Raw genomic sequence first — 24,486 nt, forward strand, 5'->3', positions numbered from 1 at the left:
AGAGCTTTATGGACTATGCACAGCCCCTTAAACATTAGCCTTTGCTTGACTGGCAGCCAGTGTAGTTCACGCAAGAGGGGGGATGCATGCGTGTTCCTCGGCTTTTTAAAAATGAGTCTAGCAGCGTCATTCATGACAACTTGCATTTTATTAAGGAGTCTTTGCGGTAATCCTATATACAACGAGTTGCCATAATCCAGCCTGGCTAGAATCATAGCCGAGACCGCACTCCTCAAGGTGGAAAAGGATAACAACGAGGAGACTTTCCTGATCTGTCGGAGGAGGCCGACACAGGTGCCGACTACAGCCGTAACTTGTTTTTTCATGGACATTGATCTATGAACAATGAGTGTTAAAACATTAAGGCAATGCATGTCGGCAATTTAGGGACTTATTTACAAGCCCCATGCGCTGCAAGAACATCACTGTTTTCCATATTGAAAGTGACGCACAGTTGGCACAAGGGGCTTGTAAATAAGCCCCTTAGTTCCTCTCTTATTTCAAGTTTTACTTAATCTTGCCTCGCTCGAGAGTTAGCTATTTCATCATGTTGTTTTCTTTCTGTATTTTTTTCTGTGCTTACTATGAGCTGTGCAGGTGTTCATGAGGGGCTCTGATTGAGAGCTCTGACTCGAACCCTGAAGCCAAAGCAATGTGCCTGTCAGGGCTGGCCTCTCTGCAGAACACACAGAACAATGGTCATGTATTCCAGTGCAATTTTGTGAAAATGTGTGTGAAGGAGCTGCACAGATGGCAAAATATTAAGAGGGCAATAGCAAAAGTAAAATGAATTGCTTAACCCCTTTACTGCAGCGGCAATTCTGCCGCGGTGCGGGACGTTCCATTAAGTGGGCGGGCTGCATCGGCCAACGGACGTGCGTAGCACTACTGAGTAGTGCTCATGACGGCCGTTGGCCGACGGGCGCAACGAACGGGTTAAATGTGAGGGAGTGAAGTGTATGTTTGGACATGGTGAAGTGAGGGAGATACAAGGAAGTGTATTCGGGGGAGAGTGAAAAGAGGGTGCTGAAGAGAAAAGAGAGATGGTTGAAGATGTGCAGATCTTTTTTTCAATTTTTTCTTCTGGAGGAGGATCCAGCCTGGACCCCACGTTTGTCCATTAAGCGTGCCAAAGTTCATTCACTACATAAAAGTCATACCAAACTTTTACGCCCCACCACTTTCAAATATCACCAGGCGCCACTGAAATGGAGCCATGTTCTTTGGTGCTCTGGTGGACTGCCGGCTGCCATATTTAGAGCTCTCTACCTGCCAAGTAGAGGCATCTATGCCTTCAGTGGACCCACGTTTGTCCATTAAGCGTGCCAAAGTTCATTCACTACATAAAAGTCATGCCAAACTTTTATGCCCCACCACTTTCAAATATCACCAGGCGCCACTGAAATGGAGCCATGTTCTTTGGTGCTCTGGTGGACTGCCGGCTGCCATATTTAGAGCTCTCTACCTGCCAAGTAGAGGCATCTATGCCTTCAGTGGAGCCACCACTATGGCAGTTCCTATGAAGGCACTGTAAGTTTGCTGAAACAAACTCCCCTTGCAGGAGTTCCTATTTTTGTAAAACAAAAAACTAATGTCCCTGACACTCTGCTGGTTTTCTCTAATGATTGTGGAAGTAATTTTTAGGTCTGTCCTACCATACAGCATTTAGCTGTCTGTAGGTGAAAGCCTCTTGTAGACCATACCAAAAACAAACAGTTGGCTTAAAGCTAGCACTTTCATTGCTATTGGTTGGAATTATTGTCCCTCTCATTTGCTTGCTTCTTATTCAATGGGTTGCCTTCTTTTCTTGTGTTTATTCTCCCCTGCAATATAGACTCTTTAACATCATTTTGACTGGATGACCTGTTGTCTTCCACTGCTCCAACTGAGGGAACTACTTTTTGCTTCTTATCAACATTACATCAGAGTGCATGTGTTGTGTAGCCTTCTCCCTTGAGTGTGGCATCACCACTACCAAAGCAATAACCCCGCGCTCTATGTTGTTCCCTCATTCCTCCACCAAGCATGTCCATCGCTTTTGTCAACTTTCCCTGTCTATCTTTTTATCATTTTCCATTGGTTCCCCACGTTCACACCCTTAAGTGGCTTTGTTGTTCCTTCACCACCTGCTGGAATGGGAATGTTCTCTGCATGGTGTACAATTGTATTTCCTTCCTTGAATGCCCAGCTGCGAGTATCTGGTATCCCGATTTTCGATTATGAAAGCAGCCTCACACTAATCTAGTGTGCGTTGGATAAATTAGGCCTGTCCCTTGACATGAGTGAGGACCTGGACCTGTCTGGGACTTGGAGAGGGGCACAGAGGAGCCCTCAAGTGTTTAGCATGTAAAGCAAAGGTCGCAGCGTACCATGTTGTGCAAATCACTAGTTGTGACCAGACATTTTTATTTGTCATAGGAATGAAGGCCTACTGGCACATTCATTGAAAGTTCCAATGCTACGTGCTAACCTGGTCCTAGTGCTAACATTCCAGTGAATGTTTGCGTGTATGGATGTGTTTGGCCTGCGTGGTGCATACTGCCAGAACCCCTTTTCAGAGGGCCTCAGGGCAAGCAGGACCTACTGGCTCAACCATGGTGGTTGTGACTTTTTAACTCCTAATGGCCCAGGGCCAGACCTACTCTGGGTCCTGAGTAACTGGGCCAAATACTACCCCATCAGCACTTGACTCTCTGCTCAGCGGGTTGAGAAGTTCAAGGCTCCTCAGGGGGTGGTAGGTGCAATACATGGAAGGGCTCATAATTCAAAATACCTCCCAGCAACTCCAATAAGATGACTGTCCAGTCAAATACTGATCTTTAGTGTAATAGCAGTACTTACTACACACGCTAAGCACCCCACATTAATCCACATAGTAGTCTCTCAAGGCTAGCAGTCTATCGCTAGTCCGGGCTGTGCTCTCGCCTGCGGGTCCCTGCTCTCGTCCCCCTCTTCCTCTTCTGCACTCTACTCTGGTTTCATGGCTGATTCTAGGAGGTTAAGCCAGGTGCTGCCTGCACTAGCGATGCATATCAAATCCTGGTTTAGGCCTTGAAAGTTTCCCAGCTCTTTGGGTGGTAACCTGTACAGCACAAACAAGTCTCACACAGGTCAATGGCCCTGCTTCAACTTTACCCAACCGCGGGCTTCAGAAGAGCCCAGGAGCCTAGGTGCTACTCTCTCCTATGCGCCACACTGAGCAGCTCATGCAGTGTGGGTGGGTTTGGTGTGCTGGGGCAGTCGCAGACAGCAACAGCTTCTTCAACTTCTTTCCTCTTAGGTCCCAGTGAAGCAGCTGCATCCCGGCAGGTGAACTCAGGACTTGCTCCCGGGTGTCACAGACACAGGCAATGGCCCCTACAAGATCAGTGTTACCAGGCAACAGCACATAACTTCACGGCAGTCACCTAGGGTTGCCAACTTCCACAAGAGAGTGGGCAGCTCTCTTGGAACACCGGTCTTGACTGGGTGCCTCACACTTCGCTCACCTGGATCCACTTGCCAGGATCCCCACTCGGCCTTGCATTCTCCAGTTCTCTCTTCCTCCTCACAGGGCACAGTGGTCCTGGTAGAGAGGCAGAAAGCTGGTGGTTCAGTCACAAGGCAAAGGTATTGGCTCCTGAGTGATGGCCCCTCACATAGATGGTAGACTGTGAGACCTATGTACCCAGTTAGTGTTCCAGTAGCAAGAAGTCTTTGCAGTTTTCCCTCTCCTGATGAGACGGTGCTGTTCAACCAAAAATGAGGCACAGGCTCCCACCTTTCTAGTCAAATCTAGACACATATGTGATTTAGTGTCTGGTCTTTGAAAATCATGTTGGGGGTGTCTGCTCCTTTGAAGTGGCCCCTCCTCTTAATTGCTCTTTGTCAAAGGGACAGTCTGCCACAGCAGGAGACGCTCTAATTCTGAGTACCAACATAGGCCAAGAGAATAGTCAGGGTCACACTTGACTGCAAGCCTCCATTGAAATATGCCCCATAAAGGTTCAAAGGAGTAAGGCTTCCTGTCTATCAGATTCTCTGGAAGTGCAAACCTTATCAGTTCCCCAAGTCCCTGACAATGAGCCACTACCCCACTGACCAGTAACTCTTCCTGCAGTCAACGAGCCCTTTGATGCTCTGCTCCTCTCCTTTCAGTCTCTGTGTCTCACCTCAGGCCTCAGGAAAGTTAGCAATACACATCTACTGTGTTGGGGATACAGTCCTCACCTCTGCCGCCTCTGTAGGCCATGTGCTTCCAAAATGGTTCAATCTTATCTATCATCCAAAGTCACACACATGCAGCCCAGCATGGAGACGTGAGTATCACGTGCTGTCCCAGCGTGCACACACAAGTATCACGTGCTGTCTGGCTCTGCACACAACCCATGCAGTCAAAGAAGGAGCTAAGTACACAGTCACAGAACTTTACACAAGTGGGCCAGTAAGCTTCACTCCAGCGACAAGGCATGTTCGCATTACTGACTCCACTCAACACAAAAACAGGTATGATGCCACCACAGTACTCATGTTAGTTATCTTCAGGTAAGAGCAGTTTCCCCCTGCCTTCATGAGGTAGCGCTTGCACCTCTCCTAGTGATAACAGACTTCATAACAGTAAAATAGGCCTACGTCATGGTGCGCACACATGATCCATGTTCACCAATGACCAAAAATCAGTACTAGGGAACCAGATGTTGTTTCTGTTGGGGCACTCAGGCCAGGGCTGCACATACATATGTCCCAACACATACACTGTGTGTATGAGTGAACCAGAGTAATAGAGGCCTAAAGGTTCCAGTAATGAAGCCCCAGGCCTGTTCTTGTCCACAAAATGGAGGTAAAGTTATTTTCAGAGAGTGTATTGCTAACATTCCTAAACAGAAGGGAGTAGAACTAGACACTGAAGTGGGGAAAGGCGACAGTCTTCCCTTTGGTCCTTTTGCTTCAAGGAGCTGCTGATTACTCTACACAATCACACAAAGGCTGTGTCTGGAAGACAGTCTGCAGAGGACACATGAAAGAAGAACCAACCCAGACTGGAGAATGCAGACTGAGAATCCGCTTCCCTGTCTCCTTTACCTCTAAACAAGTGGGAGCTGCTGACCTACTTGGTTTTTAACACAAATCTTTCTATTATTTTCTGAATAAACAAGTACTTGCAAAGAGCAGTGCCACAGGCATAAGCCAGCCTCAATCCATATTCATAACAATTCTTATATCTTGCTCTATAACATATATGAGCACATAGCCTTGTTGCTAATAATGCAAACCCTGTCTGGGGTGCTACCAAGAGATGCTCATTTCCGCAGGACTGCATTAGGATACCATATCTTGTAATACTTTCTGTGGCATCCCGAGCTTTGTAGACAGATTTCAACTGCCTTGGAGCAAGTGCCCATACCCCTGTACCATTCACCCACTGCACACGTGACCCTGAATATCTGTGTCCAGAGGATCCTGCCCCTGCAAGTTGGAAAATGAAACCAAAATGGATTGCACGGGCATGATGACTGACCGTAACTATGTGGACCAAGCTGTTGTCCTATTGCTGTGAGTGGTGCAGTGAAAGGTGCCTGCAGTGACTCTCTCACCTTTGACCTAGTCACCGTGTGCCCAGAAGAAGGTCCATCGCTACCACTGAAAGTCAAGTGCTGAAGAGTGTGTACTTGGTCCAGTTTGAAGAGTCATAGTAGGATGGATCCTGCAATATCAGAGGCAAATGACCTCAGCCCCACTGCTGAGGTCAAGTAGCCCCTGTTTGCCCTGTGCCCCCCCCTGAAAAGGGCCCGACACCCTTTCCCCATTGCTTCCCGTCCACCCACTCCCCCATTGCTCCCTGAAGCCCTTGCGACATTTAACCTATTTTTTGTTTGTTTTATTTTTTATGGCGGGCCCAGCAGCTGCAATTTGCCTCTGTGAAAAACGCACTTTCCCAGCACTCATTTTTTTATTGACCAATCGAAATAGTATACGGCATCTTGAATCAGTAAACAAATCAAAAAATATGTTGCCCGTGTCATTTCCTCGGCACAAGCTAGCCTGGTGGTGACGAATGTGTGCATACATCATCATGTATGCAATTTTCTAGCATTTTCCGGCCAATTCTATAGGGCATTTTGCTTTTTGATGATGCTGCACAGCATGAGCAGAAGGCACTGGCAAAAGCAACAGGCCAATAAAGCGAGATTTATTTCCTTTGTCAATGCTTGTTATCATTGTTTGTTTGTGACCAACAGGCTTTTCCTGGTGTCCCCTAGCAGGAAACAAAAATGTCAGAACATCCACCATAAATAGAATGAAAGGTGTGCGGTACATAGACCTATGGCCCGATGTCCATTGTGCGGTCAGTCTTAGGTTTCTTCTGGCGGAGTCACAGGGTCTTAATCAGCAGAAACATGATGACTTACTCCAAATGGAGCGGGCAAACCAACGGTTTGGCATACTAGGTACATTGTCACATACCTTGTCTGCCAAACTCTAAATCACCCCTTACTCTAGTTTAAACTGCTTCTGTGGTTTACATTTTTTTATGTTAAATATTTTAGAGTCTAGCAGCTGGAATGAAGATGTAAAGGAACTTCTCTTAATGTATTTCTAAGGTGCAGACTCCAGCAAAATTCCTATTTATGCCTCTTTTGAAAGGCTATGGTCAACACACAGCAGCCTCCTTGGTGATAGGGGATAATCATCTCTACAGCAAGGTGGATTGAGCCCACAAGTGTCTCCTCAGAATGTCTTCTTGGGTCAAAAATCTCCTTGGCTAGAAACATTTTCTCATATAGCAATCACCGATTGCAAGCATGCCCAATTCTTTTAGTGAAAGCTAAGGGCTTCTATTGGCAATATTCCTCATAGTCCCCATAAGGGAAGCATTCCTTTCCTTGCAACATGCATACTCTGGTCCAGGCCTACTTGCTGCATTCCACGTCGTCTGCCTCTTCTTGTTGCTTCTTCAAAGTCTCCTCGGCATTCTTGACTGGGCCACTGGGGAGTATTCGGTCCTGCCTGTGGAGGGAGATCAAGCTACCCCCTGCCCGCATTAGAGGAATCTCTTTTAGACAAGGGTCCTGAGGATTATAAGAAGGGTCAAGTTACAAGGTTCCTCAGCTTTCCTCTGGATTCGAACCTTGCGACCATACATGCTGGTGGTGAGAGGATATATTAGGCTTATTCTCCACTCATGGTCACTGGGAATCCTGGGAGTGAGAATGCAAATGCACTCTGAAGCATTTTTCTAGCTCTGAAATACTTTTGATTGGTTATCCAGGTTCAGGCACTGGTAGTTCAGATGGACAACATTGTCACCAGGGTCTTAGTAAACCAGCACTGTGGTACATGCCCAGGGGCTTCACCTACAGTGGCCTTCCAAACAAAGACTTTGGTGGAGGCTCACATTCTACCTATCTTGGCCACTTTAACCGCCGGCGATGCAGTGAGCGCAAGGTAAGTGGTTTTATTATTTTTAAAATTTAACTTTACCTATCCAGTTGTCTGTCGACTCCACCCCCACCCTGCCCCGCCCCCCTGTTCTTACCAGTGCCGGCCGTGCCTGTTTGAACCTCAGTCACCTCTTCTCCCCTTGGGTCCTTTCAGGAGTCGGCATACACCTCCTAGGCCTCCAGTTAGGCCTCAGCCGGATATCCTTGACCATCCCAATTTATTTTATTTTATTTTATTTTATTTTATTTTATTTTATTTTATTTAAAGAGTTTTATATAGCGCTGGCTAGACCCGGAGGTATCAGAGCGCTTTACATGAGAAACAACAATGTAACAGAAAAAGTTCAATAAAAACACAATAAATCCCAAAAATTAGGCAATACAATTAGGAGAGGAGAGAAAGGAGAGAGAAAAGTAGTGGAGGGGGCAGGGGAGGTGAGAGAGGGAGGATAAGGGAAGAGACAATATGGAGAGACGAAAAGAAGTCTGTCTAAAGACCGACTAGGTAGGTGAAGACCAAGGAGGGAATCCACGGCCTATCTCACCTATAGCTAAACCAGGTAGCTCCATCGGGCATCAGACAAAAAAGTTCAGTCTCAATACATTGAGAGAGGAGAGAAGGAGAGACATAAATAGAGGGAGGATGCTGTAAGAGACGACAGGAGGGACGAAAGGAAGTGCAACAATGTGGTTTAACAGTATAACAGAAAAAGATCAACAATTACACATTACTTTAAACCATCAGCAATACATGCCTCTTTCTGTCATAGGTAAACACCTGGCCAGAGAGTGCCCTACCATGAGACTTCACTTCAGCCTTCTAGTACTAGGCGAAGGGAGAGAACACTTGCTTTGATGCATATGCACGTGCATTATGTACTCCCTGATGTCCTTTAATAACTTTTACTTTTTACCAAGAAATCAATCTTTGAAAGGGAGTTGATGATCATTGAGTAATGTGTGAACTGTTTCTCTCTTAGGAATGTGTGCTGTCAGTTAGCTGCATGGCTGATTGCTCAAGTACTGAGTCAACTAATTTTGCGGACAATTGTCTTCTTGCCAGTACGTCACGAATAATTTCACTATGTACATTAAGAATACATTGTATGTGAAATTACTACAAGTCTTGGTAGGGTGTGCGTTTGTATGATTTTTGCTAGTTTTTGTACCTTGTGCTAATTGATTTTGAATTCCCCATAAAGCTAAATTACTAAGGGACTTATTATGAGTATGGTGGTTCTAGGACTGCAGTACTCGCTGTGGCAGTCCGACCACCGCCACCACTGCAGGTCTGCCTGCCTTATTTTGAGTGTGGCAGTCAGACTGCCACAGGACCGCCGCACCCACTGGGATTAAGGATCCCGCGGTGGTGGAGCAGCAGGAAGGGGCAGGAATATGTCGGTGGTGCTGCTGCGGCACTGCAAGCATATTGCAAGTTGTATTTCCACCACCCATTTCTTGACGGTGACCCTGCCATGAAAAGGATGGCATAGATGCAACTGCTGCTTCTGGGCCTGGGGGTGCATGCCGTGGGGCGGGGGGGGGGGGGCAATGTGCCTCCCTGGAATGGCACCCCGTTTCTGCATATTGGGGCATGCACGATATGGTGCATTCCACACTGTGCAGGAACGTGCAGCAAGCACTGTCACAGCGGTGGTCTGCTTTTAAGGCTCTCCTATGAGCCTAGCACAGCCGCTGCCGCGAGACCGCCGCACCACCGCCACCTGCCCTCCCTGGATTAAGCTCAAAATCCGGTGAGCGGGCACATTACTGTCTTGGCGGTCCTGCTGCCAGCGCAGCAGTGGTGGTGCTGCCGGAGGACTGCCAAACTCGCAATAAGGCCCTAAATGCCAATATTCTTGTATGTCTTCTCTGTTTTGTGTTATTTTGTTTCATTCTACTACTGACTCAGCCTGTGATTACTTGATAGAATAATAGCATATGCATTCTTCTTTAAACATACAAATGTAGTTATAAAATAATGTCCTTCTATTTTAGTGATTGATGCCCTTGACGGCCATTCACTTCAGTATATACTGGCACCCAAGCTCACAAGGGGTTATTGGGCTGCCCTACCTCCTTTTACCGTGCTCACAGAGTGGCTCGTCTTCTTTGGTTTTACAGAATCCGGATCCATACCTGATAACACCTGTGTTACCAGTTATGGTAATTTTGGATCATGTTTGCCCATAGTGGTAACTCCCTGCGAGATGCTGCTCTAGGCAGCACATAACGGGGGCCTCTGTGCTCTGGGCGTTTTGCCTGGGATGAGTGATTGAGACCAAGAGTTGAACATCGCTTATGCACTGGGAAGTCAGTGGAACCTTTTTATACCAATAGATGTTAGTTGTTCCTTTGTCAGAAGAACCATGCCATATTTACTTGCTTCAATGTTTTCTTAATGAAAATTATAGCCTGTTGCTTTTTTACCCCTATTCCTCAAGCGCCTTGAGACCCTCGGGGTATGTAGTGCGCTATATAAATTCTGACTTGACTTGACTTGACTTCTATGTTTCAAAGTCCCCAGGTTTTGGTGGGAGGATTGCGATGCTCGATTCTGCAACGTGAAGTATGCATCAGCAGCGATCAGGAGTATTACATGTGGATTTTGTGATCTCGTTTTCAGAAGAGTTCGGGTGGTAGTGGTCTTCTAATGATCGCAAACAGCATATTGTGTTGAATTCAATCGCCTCGATTTGCCACTCTGTTGTGACTGCAGATTCTTTTCTTTATTTTCTTGTTTACTCTTTTACTACTGAAGCCCCATTTTTACTATAAAATATTAACTTTGAGTTTTGCTTTATCGTACATTTGATTAAAACTCAAGACCTTTGCTGGACATTCTCCCCTTACTTGCATCGGTGATAGTTGTGTTGCACTGTAGCCTAGCTCAGCTCTTTCTGTGAACCAAGCCTTCACTGCACATCCAGTGTACCCGGAGATGGGAGTCGCACTTTCCAACACGGTCCGAGGGACCAGTCGTGGTTAGTGAAGCACAATTAGTTATTTCTTGCCAGCACTTCAGTTTAATGCCAGAAGAACTTATAGGTGTGCCTTTCTCACACACAAATGAATTTTATTTGCCGTGAGGGTGTGAGGCCCGACCTCTAGTCCAGGGTCTTTGAGGAACACACTCCACACTCAGAGATACAACACCCATCTTGAGACCTTGAATGACGACTGAGAAAAAAACAGACGAATCCTGTACTGAGAGGCCCCTGCCCTCCCCTGCATGAGGTTTTTGAATTTCTAACTCAGCCCAGCAGCTGCAGCTCACACCACCCACACCAGAGAGGGGTTACCACTCAGAGCTGCTGCTGAGCACACAATCTCAAGTTTCATTTCTCAGTCAAATGATACAACACTTTGCATTTAGAAGAGGCATTTAATCTGTTTGTCTAACTATTAAAATGTACTTGTCTAACACATAGGTCGAGTAGTTTACCTGTATCCAAGAATCCGCTTCCTCCGGAGACCTGCCAGGAGAAAAACAACAAATTCAGCCTTCAGTACGCGCATAACCCAGCACAAAGACATGGGTCCAAGCGATAACTGTGTGCGCTACCTGCGATCCACAGTCTGGCCGCTGCAGCTTCAAGGAGTACATGGTGGGAAGTGATCTGGTGGGAACTAGGCGTCGATAGGCCCTTTGAGCACGGGTGGATGGACCCTCAGGAGCCCCTCAACCTATCCTGCAGCGGCCACTGACATTCTGTGTCCTCTCACTCCACTAAAGGGGCCAAGAGTGGCGTTCTAAGACCTGAGAATAGTCTGAGAATGTGTCTCCTGTGAGCTCACAAGGGCTCAGTAAGAGAGCGACAAGAGCTGTGAGCTCACATTATTCTGTGACCCTACAGCTTCTTTCTACCAGCAGGAAGCTCGGTGGAATCACTGTGTGAGCAACATGTGAGCTTGCGTCGAGATCAGTGAAGAGATATCAGGAGAAGCACTATTCCACCAGCAGGGATATGACACTTAACCTCAGATACAGATTAGTGAGAAAGCCTAATGGGCTTCAGATGAGAAGATCCACTAGAAAACAGCGTCTGCTTTCTCCAAATTCCTTCTAGGTTCAGCCAGGAGACAGCATGAGCAGGGAGCTCTCATCAACACAAAACAGAAAGATTGATCTGTATGGATGCTTTAAAGCTCGCTTCAGGGCCAGTGGCAATATGATGACAGTGTGAGCTTTCCGTGAGCTTGCAGCGGTGTCGATGAGGACACAGACTTCTCTCATTGGGTTTAGTGAGCCAATAAAACTGATAGCTTCAGTGGGCTGAAAGCAGGTTCCAGATCTACATCCGCAAGAAGACGTCTCAGCCTCCCATGAGCTTATATGAGAAAACCAGGAGCTGCTGTGAGGAAAGATATCACACCAGGACATGCGGAGCTCTCGAGAGGCAATGCCTCAGGATTTGAGAAAAGACACAAATCCTAATCCTGCATCATCACCATCGACGGAGGGCAATCAGTGGTCTTGCGGTTTAACACCAGCATAATTGAGAGGGCATTTGATATTCACAGGAGCCATGTATTAGAACTAGGATTAGTAGACACTGGCAGTGTCATCCTGAGATCTGTAAGCCTCATCCAGCCTTAAAAGGTCTTCAGTTCTCACAGATTGTTCATAACTGGAGAACTGTCTGTTACAAGCTGAATTACAATCATCTGACAATCTTTACCACAGTCATAAAAGTCATCCAATTTTGCTAACACATGGCAAGCATGTTTATTTAATGGACACACTGACTTTTTCCAGAAATTTCACAGAATTCAGAAACATAAGTGTGCAGCATCTCACGGGAACACAAAGTATTTGATCAGTGTGCTCTCTCAGCCAGTGCATCCGGTGGACAGAGAGAAGCGTGCTCTCTGAACTAAGGCCAGCACCCTGATATGGACGAAGAGGCGGGGTGAGAGCAGTGTGCTACCTGAGCTGGAGAAGAGGCGGGGTGAGGCAGTGTGCTCACCGAGCTGGAGAAGAGGTGGGATGAGAGCAGTGTGCTCTCTGAACTGGAGAAGAGGTGGGATGAGAGCAGTATGCTCACTGAGCTGGAGAAGAGGTGGGATGAGAGCAGTGTGGTCTCTGATCTGGAGAAGAGCTGGGATTACAAAAGTGTGCTCTCTGAGCTGGAGAAGAGGTGGGATGAGAGCAGTGTGCTCACCGAGCTGGAGAAGTGATGGAATTAGAGCAGTGTGGTCACCGAGCTGGAGAAATGATGGAATTAGAGCAGTGTGCTCACCGAGCTGGAGAAGAGATGGAATTAGAGCAGTGTGCTCACCGAACTGGAGAAGAGATGGAATTAGAGCAGTGTGCTCACCGAGCTGGAGAAATGATGGAATTAGAGCAGTGTGCTCACCGAGCTGGAGAAGAGATGGAATTAGAGCAGTGTGCTCACCGAGCTGGAGAAGAGATGGAATTAGAGCAGTGTGCTCACCGAGCTGGAGAAATGATGGAATTAGAGCAGTGTGCTCACCGAGCTGGAGAAGAGATGGAATTAGAGCAGTGTGCTCACCGAGCTGGAGAAGAGATGGAATTAGAGCAGTGTGCTCAACGAGCTGGAGAAGTGATGGATTTAGAGCAGTGTGCTCGCCGAGCTGGAGAAGAGATGGAATTAGAGCAGTGTGCTCACCGAGCTGGGAAAGAGATGGAATTAGAGCAGTGTGCTCACCGAGCTGGAGAAGAGATGGAATTAGAGCAGTGTGCTCACCGAGCTGGAGAAGAGATGGAATTAGAGCAGTGTGCTCACCGAGCTGGAGAAGAGATGGAATTAGAGCAGTGTGCTCACCGTGTGCTCACCGAGCTGGAGAAGTGATGGAATTAGAGCAGTGTGCTCACCGAGCTGGAGAAGTGATGGAATTAGAGCAGTGTGCTCACCGAGCTGGAGAAGAGATGGAATTAGAGCAGTGTGCTCACCGAGCTTGAGAAGTGATGGATTTAGAGCAGTGTGCACACCGAGCTGGAGAAGAGATGGAATTAGAGCAGTGTGCTCACCGAGCTGGAGAAGAGATGGAATTAGAGCAGTGTGCTCACCGAGCTGGAGAAGTGATGGATTTAGAGCAGTGTGGTCACCGAGCTGGAGAAGAGATGGAATTAGAGCGGTGTGCTCACCGAGCTGGGAAAGAGATGGAATTAGAGCAGTGTGCTCACCGAGCTGGAGAAGAGATGGAATTAGAGCAGTGTGCTCACCGAGCTGGAGAAGTGATGGAATTAGAGCAGTGTGCTCACCGAGCTGGAGAAGTGATGGAATTAGAGCAGTGTGCTCACCGAGCTGGAGAAGAGATGGAATTAGAGCAGTGTGCTCACCGAGCTGGAGAAGAGATGGAATTAGAGCAGTGTGCTCACCGAGCTGGAGAAGAGATGGAATTAGAGCAGTGTGCTCACCGAGCTGGAGAAATGATGGAATTAGAGCAGTGTGCTCACGAGCTGGAGAAGAGATGGAATTAGAGCAGTGTGCTCACCGAGCTGGAGAAGTGATGGATTTAGAGCAGTGTGGTCACCGAGCTGGAGAAGAGATGGATTTAGAGCAGTGTGTTCACCGAGCTGGAGAAGTGATGGAATTAGAGCAGTGTGCTCACCGAGCTGGAGAAGAGATGGAATTAGAGCAGTGTGCTCACCAAGCTTGAGAAGTGATGGATTTAGAGCAGTGTGCACACCGAGCTGGAGAAGAGATGGAATTAGAGCAGTGTGCTCACCGAGCTGGGAAAGAGATGGAATTAGAGCAGTGTGCTCACCGAGCTGGAGAAGAGATGGAATTAGAGCAGTGTGCTCACCGAGCTGGAGAAGAGATGGAATTAGAGCAGTGTGCTCACCGAGCTGGAGAAGAGATGGAATTAGAGCAGTGTGCTCACCGTGTGCTCACCGAGCTGGAGAAGTGATGGAATTAGAGCAGTGTGTTCACCGAGCTGGAGAAGTGATGGAATTAGAGCAGTGTGCTCACCGAGCTGGAGAAGAGATGGAATTAGAGCAGTGTGCTCACCAAGCTTGAGAAGTGATGGATTTAGAGCAGTGTGCACACCGAGCTGGAGAAGAGATGGAATTAGAGCAGTGTGCTCACCGAGCTGGAGAAGAGATGGAATTAGAGCAGTGTGCTCACCGAGCTGGAGAAGTGATGGATTTAGAGCAGTGTGGTCACCGAGCTGGAAAAGAGATGGAATTAGAGCAGTGTGCTCACCGAGCTGGGAAAGAGATGGAATTAGAGCAGTGTGCTCACCGAGCTGGAGAAGAGATGGAATTAGAGCAGTGTGCTCACCGAGCTGGAGAAGAGATGGAATTAGAGCAGTGTGCTCACCGAGCTGGAGAAGAGATGGAATTAGAGCAGTGTGCTCACCGAGCTGGAGAAGAGATGGAATTAGAGCAGTGTGCTCACCGTGTGCTCACCGAGCTGGAGAAGTGATGGAATTAGAGCAGTGTGTTCACCGAGCTGGAGAAGTGATGGAATTAGAGCAGTGTGCTCACCGAGCTGGAGAAGAGATGGAATTAGAGCAGTGTGCTCACCAAGCTTGAGAAGTGATGGATTTAGAGCAGTGTGCACACCGAGCTGGAGAAGAGATGGAATTAGAGCAGTGTGCTCACCGAGCTGGAGAAGAGATGGAATTAGAGCAGTGTGCTCACCGAGCTGGAGAAGTGATGGATTTAGAGCAGTGTGGTCACCGAGCTGGAAAAGAGATGGAATTAGAGCAGTGTGCTCACCGAGCTGGGAAAGAGATGGAATTAGAGCAGTGTGCTCACCGAGCTGGAGAAGAGATGGAATTAGAGCAGTGTGCTCACCGAGCTGGAGAAGAGATGGAATTAGAGCAGTGTGCTCACCGAGCTGGAGAAGAGATGGAATTAGAGCAGTGTGCTCACCGAGCTGGAGAAGTGATGGAATTAGAGCAGTGTGCTCACCGAGCTGGAGAAGTGATGGAATTAGAGCAGTGTGCTCACCGAGCTGGAGAAGAGATGGAATTAGAGCAGTGTGCTCACCGTGTGCTCACCGAGCTGGAGAAGAGATGGAATTAGAGCATTGTGCTCACCAAGCTGGAGAAGAGATGGAATTAGAGCAGTGTGCTCACCGAGCTGGAGAAGTGATGGATTTAGAGCAGTGTGCACACCGAGCTGGAGAAGAGATGGAATTAGAGCAGTGTGCTCACCGAGCTGGAGAAGAGATGGAATTAGAGCAGTGTGCTCATCGAGCTGGAGAAGTGATGGATTTAGAGCAGTGTGGTCACCGAGCTGGAGAAGAGATGGAATTAGAGCAGTGTGCTCACCGAGCTGGGAAAGAGATGGAATTAGAGCAGTGTGCTCACCGAGCTGGAGAAGAGATGGAATTAGAGCAGTGTGCTCACTGTGTGCTCACTGAGCTGGAGAAGGGATGGATTTAGAGCAGTGTGCTTACCGAGCTGGAGAAGTGGTGGATTTAGAGCAGTGTGCACACCAAGCTGGAGAAGAGATGGAATTAGAGCAGTGTGCTCACTAAGCTGGAGAAGAGATGGAATTAGAGCAGTGTGTTCACCGAGCTGGAGAAGTGATGGATTTAGAGCAGTGTGCTCACCGAGCTGGAGAAGAGATGGAATTAGAGCTGTTTGCTCACCGAGCTGGAGAAGAGATGAAATTAGAGCAGTGTGCTCACCGTGTGCTCACCGAGCTGGAGAAAAGATGGAATTAGAGCAGTGTGCTCACCGAGCTGGAGAAGTGATGGAATTAGAGCAGTGTGCTCACCGAGCTGGAGAAGAGATGGAATTAGAGCAGTGTGCTCACTAGTCACAAAGCTGGAGAAGTGATGGAATTAGAGCAGTGTGCTCACCGAGCTGGAGAAGAGATGGAAATAGAGCAGTGTGCTCACCGAGCTGGAGAAGAGATGGAATTAGAGCAGTGTGCTCACAAAGCTGGAGAAATGATGGAATTAGAGCAGTGTGCTCACTGAGCTGGAGAAGAGATGGAATTAGAGCAGTGTGCTCACTGAGCTGGAGAAGAGATGGAATTAGAGCAGTGTGCTCACCGAGCTGGAGAAGTGATGGATTTAGAGCAGTGTGCACACCGAGCTGGAGAAGAGATGGAATTAGAGCAGTGTGCTCACCGAGCTGGAGAAGAGATGGAATTAGAGCAGTGTGCTCATCGAGCTGGAGAAGTGATGGATTTAGAGCAGTGTGGTCACCGAGCTGGAGAAGAGATGGAATTAGAGCAGTGTGCTCACCGAGCTGGGAAAGAGATGGAATTAGAGCAGTGTGCTCACCGAGCTGGAGAAGAGATGGAATTAGAGCAGTGTGCTCACTGTGTGCTCACTGAGCTGGAGAAGGGATGGATTTAGAGCAGTGTGCTTACCGAGCTGGAGAAGTGGTGGATTTAGAGCAGTGTGCACACCAAGCTGGAGAAGAGATGGAATTAGAGCAGTGTGCTCACTAAGCTGGAGAAGAGATGGAATTAGAGCAGTGTGTTCACCGAGCTGGAGAAGTGATGGATTTAGAGCAGTGTGCTCACCGAGCTGGAGAAGAGATGGAATTAGAGCTGTTTGCTCACCGAGCTGGAGAAGAGATGAAATTAGAGCAGTGTGCTCACCGTGTGCTCACCGAGCTGGAGAAAAGATGGAATTAGAGCAGTGTGCTCACCGAGCTGGAGAAGTGATGGAATTAGAGCAGTGTGCTCACCGAGCTGGAGAAGAGATGGAATTAGAGCAGTGTGCTCACTAGTCACAAAGCTGGAGAAGTGATGGAATTAGAGCAGTGTGCTCACCGAGCTGGAGAAGAGATGGAAATAGAGCAGTGTGCTCACCGAGCTGGAGAAGAGATGGAATTAGAGCAGTGTGCTCACAAAGCTGGAGAAATGATGGAATTAGAGCAGTGTGCTCACTGAGCTGGAGAAGAGATGGAATTAGAGCAGTGTGCTCACTGAGCTGGAGAAGAGATGGAATTAGAGCAGTGTGCTCACCGAGCTGGAGAAGAGATGGAATTAGAGCAGTGTGCTCACCGAGCTGGAGAGATGGAATTAGAGCAGTGTGCTCACCGAGCTGGAGAAGAGATGGAATTAGAGCAGTGTGCTCACCGGGCAGGAGAAGAGATGGAATTAGAGCAGTGTGCTCACCACGCTGGATAAGAGATGGAATTAGAGCAGTATGCTCACTGAGCTGGATAGGAGATGGAATTAGAGCAGTATGCTCACTGAGCTGGATAAGAGATGGAATTAGAGCAGTGTTCTCACCGAGCTGGAGAAGAGATGGAATTAGAGCAGTGTGCTCACCGAGCTGGAGAAGAGATGGAATTAGAGCAGTGTGCTCACCGAGCTGGAGAAGAGATGGAATTAGAGCAGTGTGCTCACCGAGCTGGAGACGAGATGGAATTAGAGCAGTGTGCTCGCTGAGCTGGAGAAGAGATGGAATTAGAGCAGTGTGCTCGCTGAGCTGGAGAAGAGATGGAATTAGAGCAGTGTGCTCGCTGAGCTGGAGAAGAGATGGAATTAGAGCAGTGTGCTCACCGAGCTGGATAAGAGATGGAATTAGAGCAGTGTGCTCACCGAGCTGGAGAAGAGATGGAATTAGAGCAGTGTGCTCACCGAGCTGGAGAAGAGATGGAATTAGAGCAGTGTGCTCACCGAGCTGGAGAAAAGATGGAATTAGAGCAGTGTGCTCACCGAGCTGGAGACGAGATGGAATTAGAGCAGTGTGCTCACCAAGCTGGAGAAGAGATGGAATTAGAGCAGTGTGCTCACCGAGCTGGAGAAGAGATGGAATTAGAGCAGTGTGCTCACCGTGTGCTCACCGAGCTGGAGAAGTGATGGAATTAGAGCAGTGTGTTCACCGAGCTGGAGAAGTGATGGAATTAGAGCAGTGTGCTCACCGAGCTGGAGAAGAGATGGAATTAGAGCAGTGTGCTCACCAAGCTTGAGAAGTGAGGGATTTAGAGCAGTGTGCACACCGAGCTGGAGAAGAGATGGAATTAGAGCAGTGTGCTCACCGAGCTGGAGAAGAGATGGAATTAGAGCAGTGTGCTCACCGAGCTGGAGAAGTGATGGATTTAGAGCAGTGTGGTCACCGAGCTGGAAAAGAGATGGAATTAGAGCAGTGTGCTTACCGAGCTGGGAAAGAGATGGAATTAGAGCAGTGTGCTCACCGAGCTGGAGAAGAGATGGAATTAGAGCAGTGTGCTCACCGAGCTCGAGAAGAGATGGAATTAGAGCAGTGTGCTCACCGAGCTGGAGAAGAGATGGAATTAGAGCAGTGTGCTCACCGAGCTGGAGAAGTGATGGAATTAGAGCAGTGTGCTCACCGAGCTGGAGAAGTGATGGAATTAGAGCAGTGTGCTCACCGAGCTGGAGAAGAGATGGAATTAGAGCAGTGTGCTCACCGTGTGCTCACCGAGCTGGAGAAGAGATGGAATTAGAGCATTGTGCTCACCAAGCTGGAGAAGAGATGGAATTAGAGCAGTGTGCTCACCGAGCTGGAGAAGTGATGGATTTAGAGCAGTGTGCACACCGAGCTGGAGAAGAGATGGAATTAGAGCAGTGTGCTCACCGAGCTGGAGAAGAGATGGAATTAGAGCAGTGTGCTCATCGAGCTGGAGAAGTGATGGATTTAGAGCAGTGTGGTCACCGAGCTGGAGAAGAGATGGAATTAGAGCAGTGTGCTCACCGAGCTGGGAAAGAGATGGAATTAGAGCAGTGTGCTCACCGAGCTGGAGAAGAGATGGAATTAGAGCAGTGTGCTCACTGTGTGCTCACTGAGCTGGAGAAGGGATGGATTTAGAGCAGTGTGCTTACCGAGCTGGAGAAGTGGTGGATTTAGAGCAGTGTGCACACCAAGCTGGAGAAGAGATGGAATTAGAGCAGTGTGCTCACTAAGCTGGAGAAGAGATGGAATTAGAGCAGTGTGCTCACCGAGCTGGAGAAGTGATGGATTTAGAGCAGTGTGCTCACCGAGCTGGAGAAGAGATGGAATTAGAGCTGTTTGCTCACCGAGCTGGAGAAGAGATGAAATTAGAGCAGTGTGCTCACCGTGTGCTCACCGAGCTGGAGAAAAGATAGAATTAGAGCAGTGTGCTCACCGAGCTGGAGAAGTGATGGAATTAGAGCAGTGTGCTCACCGAGCTGGAGAAGAGATGGAATTAGAGCAGTGTGCTCACTAGTCACAAAGCTGGAGAAGTGATGGAATTAGAGCAGTGTGCTCACCGAGCTGGAGAAGAGATGGAAATAGAGCAGTGTGCTCACCGAGCTGGAGAAGAGATGGAATTAGAGCAGTGTGCTCACAAAGCTGGTGAAGTGATGGAATTAGAGCAGTGTGCTCACTGAGCTGGAGAAGAGATGGAATTAGAGCAGTGTGCTCACTGAGCTGGAGAAGAGATGGAATTAGAGCAGTGTGCTCACCGAGCTGGAGAAGAGATGGAATTAGAGCAGTGTGCTCACCGAGCTGGAGAGATGGAATTAGAGCAGTGTGCTCACCGAGCTGGAGAAGAGATGGAATTAGAGCAGTGTGCTCACCGGGCAGGAGAAGAGATGGAATTAGAGCAGTGTGCTCACCACGCTGGATAAGAGATGGAATTAGAGCAGTATGCTCACTGAGCTGGATAGGAGATGGAATTAGAGCAGTATGCTCACTGAGCTGGATAAGAGATGGAATTAGAGCAGTGTTCTCACCGAGCTGGAGAAGAGATGGAATTAGAGCAGTGTGCTCACCGAGCTGGAGAAGAGATGGAATTAGAGCAGTGTGCTCACCGAGCTGGAGAAGAGATGGAATTAGAGCAGTGTGCTCACCGAGCTGGAGACGAGATGGAATTAGAGCAGTGTGCTCGCTGAGCTGGAGAAGAGATGGAATTAGAGCAGTGTGCTCGCTGAGCTGGAGAAGAGATGGAATTAGAGCAGTGTGCTCGCTGAGCTGGAGAAGAGATGGAATTAGAGCAGTGTGCTCACCGAGCTGGATAAGAGATGGAATTAGAGCAGTGTGCTCACCGAGCTGGAGAAGAGATGGAATTAGAGCAGTGTGCTCACCGAGCTGGAGAAGAGATGGAATTAGAGCAGTGTGCTCACCGAGCTGGAGAAAAGATGGAATTAGAGCAGTGTGCTCACCGAGCTGGAGACGAGATGGAATTAGAGCAGTGTGCTCACCAAGCTGGAGAAGAGATGGAATTAGAGCAGTGTGCTCACCGAGCTGGAGACGAGATGGAATTAGAGCAGTGTGCTCACTGAGCTGAAGAAGAGTTGGGATGAGAGCAGTGTGCTCCCTGAGCTGGAGAAGGGGTAGGATGAGAGCAGTGTGCTCACTGAGCTGGAGTAGAGGTCGGATGAGAGCAGTGTGCTCACTGAGCTGGAGTAGAGGTGGGATGAGAGCAGTCTGGCTTCTGACTGGTGCAAGCGATGGGCTCAGAGTAGTGCTCCCCAAACTGGTGCCTGTGCTGAACTCCGCGAATGGTGCTCTCTGGGTCACTGCCAGTGGTGGGATCAGAGCAGCACATTCTCTGAGATGGCTCCAGTGGAGGTGTGTGAGAAGCATGTTCTATGAGATGCAAAGGATGGGTGGGATGAAAAGGTTTGGTGCTAGCAGTGAGATGGGAGTCAGAGTGACATTTCATGCGGAGTTAGTTTGGGATTTGATCCTACCTGGTCTGTAACTCCAGAGTGCGCTGCTTCCCTGAGACGAGGAACGCATGGGGAAATTCTGCATCTTTCAACTCTTTCACCTACGAGAAGAAGAGAGAAACCTTTCTGAACGGAAGTGTGTCAACCAAGAAAGGGAACAAAAACTTGAAACACATAGTGGCCTGCACCAGGGCACAGAGCTGCAGGGCAGACACCGGCTACACAGTGGCCCAGAGCAGGAAGTATACAGTGAGTGCCGGAAAGGAGTCAGTAAGTACAATGTATTTCCTGTAGTTTCTGGGGCAGCCAATGGCTGCTGCTTGTTTCTCTGGTAAGTGGCAGCTGTTGCCACTGGTCTCGCTCATTGGGTGCCCACAGAGCCCATCTCGGTGTTGACTCTCCGGGGTGTGCAATGATCGAGCATTGGAGGAGTCCTCTACATGGTGGTGAGTGTTTGGGATACATTGTGATACGCAGCAATAGCACTCAATAAAAGTCATTGTTATATCTGGCAATAGCAAAATAAAGAACAATTAAAAGCAAGTTTTATGCAAAATAAACCAAGAGGCCCCAGAACCAGGGCGAGATATCACCAGGTAAGTATGTGTAGCGATTATATCTTGCTCTTTGATGTGTTTAACATGAGGGGTCTGCGTCAATCTTATTCTATCGGAGGGATCGAGAGGACTCACAAGACCTGCCTCGCGAGCGACTCTGGGGTCATCCGCTGTGGACAATCTCTGGTTCCCACCTCTAGACACTGGGGGTTTCACTTTCTCCACTGTCCTGTTTACTGGGTCACTAGACAGTGTTCAAAGAGGTGACGTCCAGTCCAAAGTGGTTAGGACAAAAGTTTCAGGGAGGCACTGAAGCTGGAAAGGGCTCCCTGTAAAAGCAAACTTTATGGGCCATTTCTCGTAAGCGGTTTAAAATAGCTGAAAGTTTCTGGAACCAGCATGATTCACAGAACTAGGGCTACACTTTAGAGGAACTAGCTTTGACCTAGAGTTGGGGAAAGCTGTGGCTTAGGGCTATCTGGAACTAGTAGCCATGATTTTAATGAAATCCTACATTGTTGGATGATGAACAGTTGTTTATGAGTGGTGACCAACCTCAGCCAATGGAAACACCACAAGACTAGAGGATGAAAAATAAAAATCCGCTGGGTGGAAAGTGAGGCTACACCAGCTCCGCAAAGTAAGGGGGGTCAAGGCGCAGTGCATGCTCTCTAACAGGTGCTCTCCTTTGAGGTTCCAGGCACACCCTTCACCCTCAGATGGTGTCATCCAGTTCATGGTTGGCCAGCTCGGTTTGAAATCATCCACACTCAAGACAGACTCTCTCCCATGAACAGCTCTCCACACAAGTCTTAGTCAGCTGGACTCTCTACGTGTTCCCCATGTCATTGCTACTCGTCTCCTCACTGGCTGTCCACCAACATGTCTTCCAGGTAGGGCACAGTATCAAGGCTTTTCCAATGTCCCATATTCAGATGGGGTTGATGTACACACAGCAAATTTCTATTTCTGATCAGTCACCCTTCCCAACTGGTGCTGCAGAGCTTCTTCAAACGCCAACCTGGAAACAACCTACTGGTTCCAGAGGGCCAACTTATAAAGCAAAGTGGGTGCACAGGCATGAAGCCACGGTTAACCACCCATGTTTCTAGAGAGCGAGGACTGCTGATGATGAAGCATGACACCTGGTGATGTGTGAGGACAGTCCTTCAATTGTTGTGAGATGCCAGCATCTTCATTTAGGATCTAGTTAGGTTTCAGTCAAAAACACGTGAGCAGCTTCTTTTGTGTATTCATAACTGCAGTCAGCCTAGGCGGCCTTTAAAAGTACATTATGTTTACAAACTAATAAAGCCAGTCTAACTTATTCTATTGGTCACAAATGGAATCCACGGTAAAAGAGGCCAGGATCTTGAAGCACATGCTGCTGAGATGTGTGTGTGCCCACCAAGTCTCATGGTTTAATACTGGGGACATAGCTTAGGTTGTTCTTGCACTTGCTGGAGAGATCCCTGTGTAGAATCATAAATAGGGCTCCCGGTGTTATGGTATTTATTATATTAACATGTCCATCTGTATTTATCCATATTTATTAGCCCATTTTATCTATATTTATCCATATTTATTTTGTGATTTGCGTATAAAAGAAGTTATAAAACTGTACATTTCCATATTTATTTAACTGATAAACGGGCACTCAGACATTGATGTCTGTCGTGTTTGAGCTATTAAATATTACTTAATACCTCCACTGGCATTATACCACACATGTATATTGACACAAGCCATTATTTAAAGAAATTGCATCCTGTTTTTTAATTTCCCATGCTGTCCATCTGCTCAGCTGTTGGGCTAAAATTCATGAAAGATAGCACAGAAAGTCACTTAAAAGCAACACAATGTTCTGTATTTATCCACTTTTAAAAATAAATGCAGACAGAAAACACACCGTTTTTTGTCTGTGTTGATCTGTTAGAATCCGTTAAAAATGGAAAACAGGAAGCCTTAATCATTAACTAGCATCATAAAATAGCTCAGAAGTTGTATGTGCCTGCCGCAGAGCCCTATGTACCTCATGTAGGTTACTCATGTCCTTTCTATTTAACATATCACCTTGGGTTGCCTGGTTTGCTGCAGAGATCCAGGTAACAAACTACAATCTGGGAAAACAGGTAGGGCACTATATGCAGCAGCATGGAGCCTGCAAAGCATAAGACTGAATGCCTGCAGGTCTGAACTCCCCTTTCACTATTCTAATAGTGATCATTCTGATGGGTAGCAATGGACACTTTATTGAATAGTACAAACCCATCCATTCAGTGCGATGCCACACACTGATCCCACTCCCACAGCAAAAAGCGAGAACTGGGAAATTAACGAGGTTGCTGATGTCCAAACACTTTCAAATTGGCATTTACCTGTTGTCATCTTGCGACCCGACATGCTGAGTGGATGTTTGTTTGCCCTGATGGAGCGCATAGGTAGGAGGAGAGTTTGAACTCCAACAACAGCTCCCAGTGAGGACACCATTCTAACAAAGGGAAGTACGGACTGTTCGTCAAGTGAGCTGTTTGCACCCAGGTGAGGTGCTTGTGAGGATAGTCGTCAGTACCCGCTGCCATGGAGGCTGCTGATCCAACATGAACGAGAGCCTCCGCAAGCACCTAGGTGCAGCCACGAGAGACGTATCTTCAGAGGGGGGGTGGGGTGTATGGGGTAGAAACATGCCACAAGTCCTAAAGAAGAAGTGGGGGTATAACCAAGTTAGCCAGTATAGAAGTGACATCATGGGATGTGATATCACATGACATCATGGCGCGTGACAGCACACATGGCATCACAGGTGGTGACCTCACAGGAAGTGACAACAAAAGAAGCTACTTGGGATATTAGCACCTAACACATTTGTGTAGCAGGTTTATCAGGAGTACATTTAAGTGCATTACGAGACTTAACAACTGAGATGTTGCATCAGGGTTAATCCAAAAAGTGGCGCAACCCCAAT

General features: G+C 47.9%; 1 protein-coding gene across 1 annotated transcript in view; it reads right to left on the reverse strand.

Annotated features, from left to right (window-relative positions):
• FGD2 (FYVE, RhoGEF and PH domain containing 2) overlaps positions 1 to 24,486 on the reverse strand; it is a 293,541-nt gene that overhangs the window by 73,074 nt on the left and 195,981 nt on the right. The window contains exons 10-11 of the mRNA XM_078644352.1: positions 20,986 to 21,065; positions 10,867 to 10,897 (exon numbers count right to left, since the gene is read on the reverse strand). Coding sequence (XP_078500478.1) covers positions 10,867 to 10,897; positions 20,986 to 21,065 — 111 coding nt within the window. The remainder of the gene's footprint in view (positions 1 to 10,866; positions 10,898 to 20,985; positions 21,066 to 24,486) is intronic.

This window comes from Lissotriton helveticus, chromosome 5_1 (genome assembly GCF_964261635.1).
Source record: "Lissotriton helveticus chromosome 5_1, aLisHel1.1, whole genome shotgun sequence".
Classification (NCBI taxonomy): domain Eukaryota; kingdom Metazoa; phylum Chordata; class Amphibia; order Caudata; family Salamandridae; genus Lissotriton; species Lissotriton helveticus.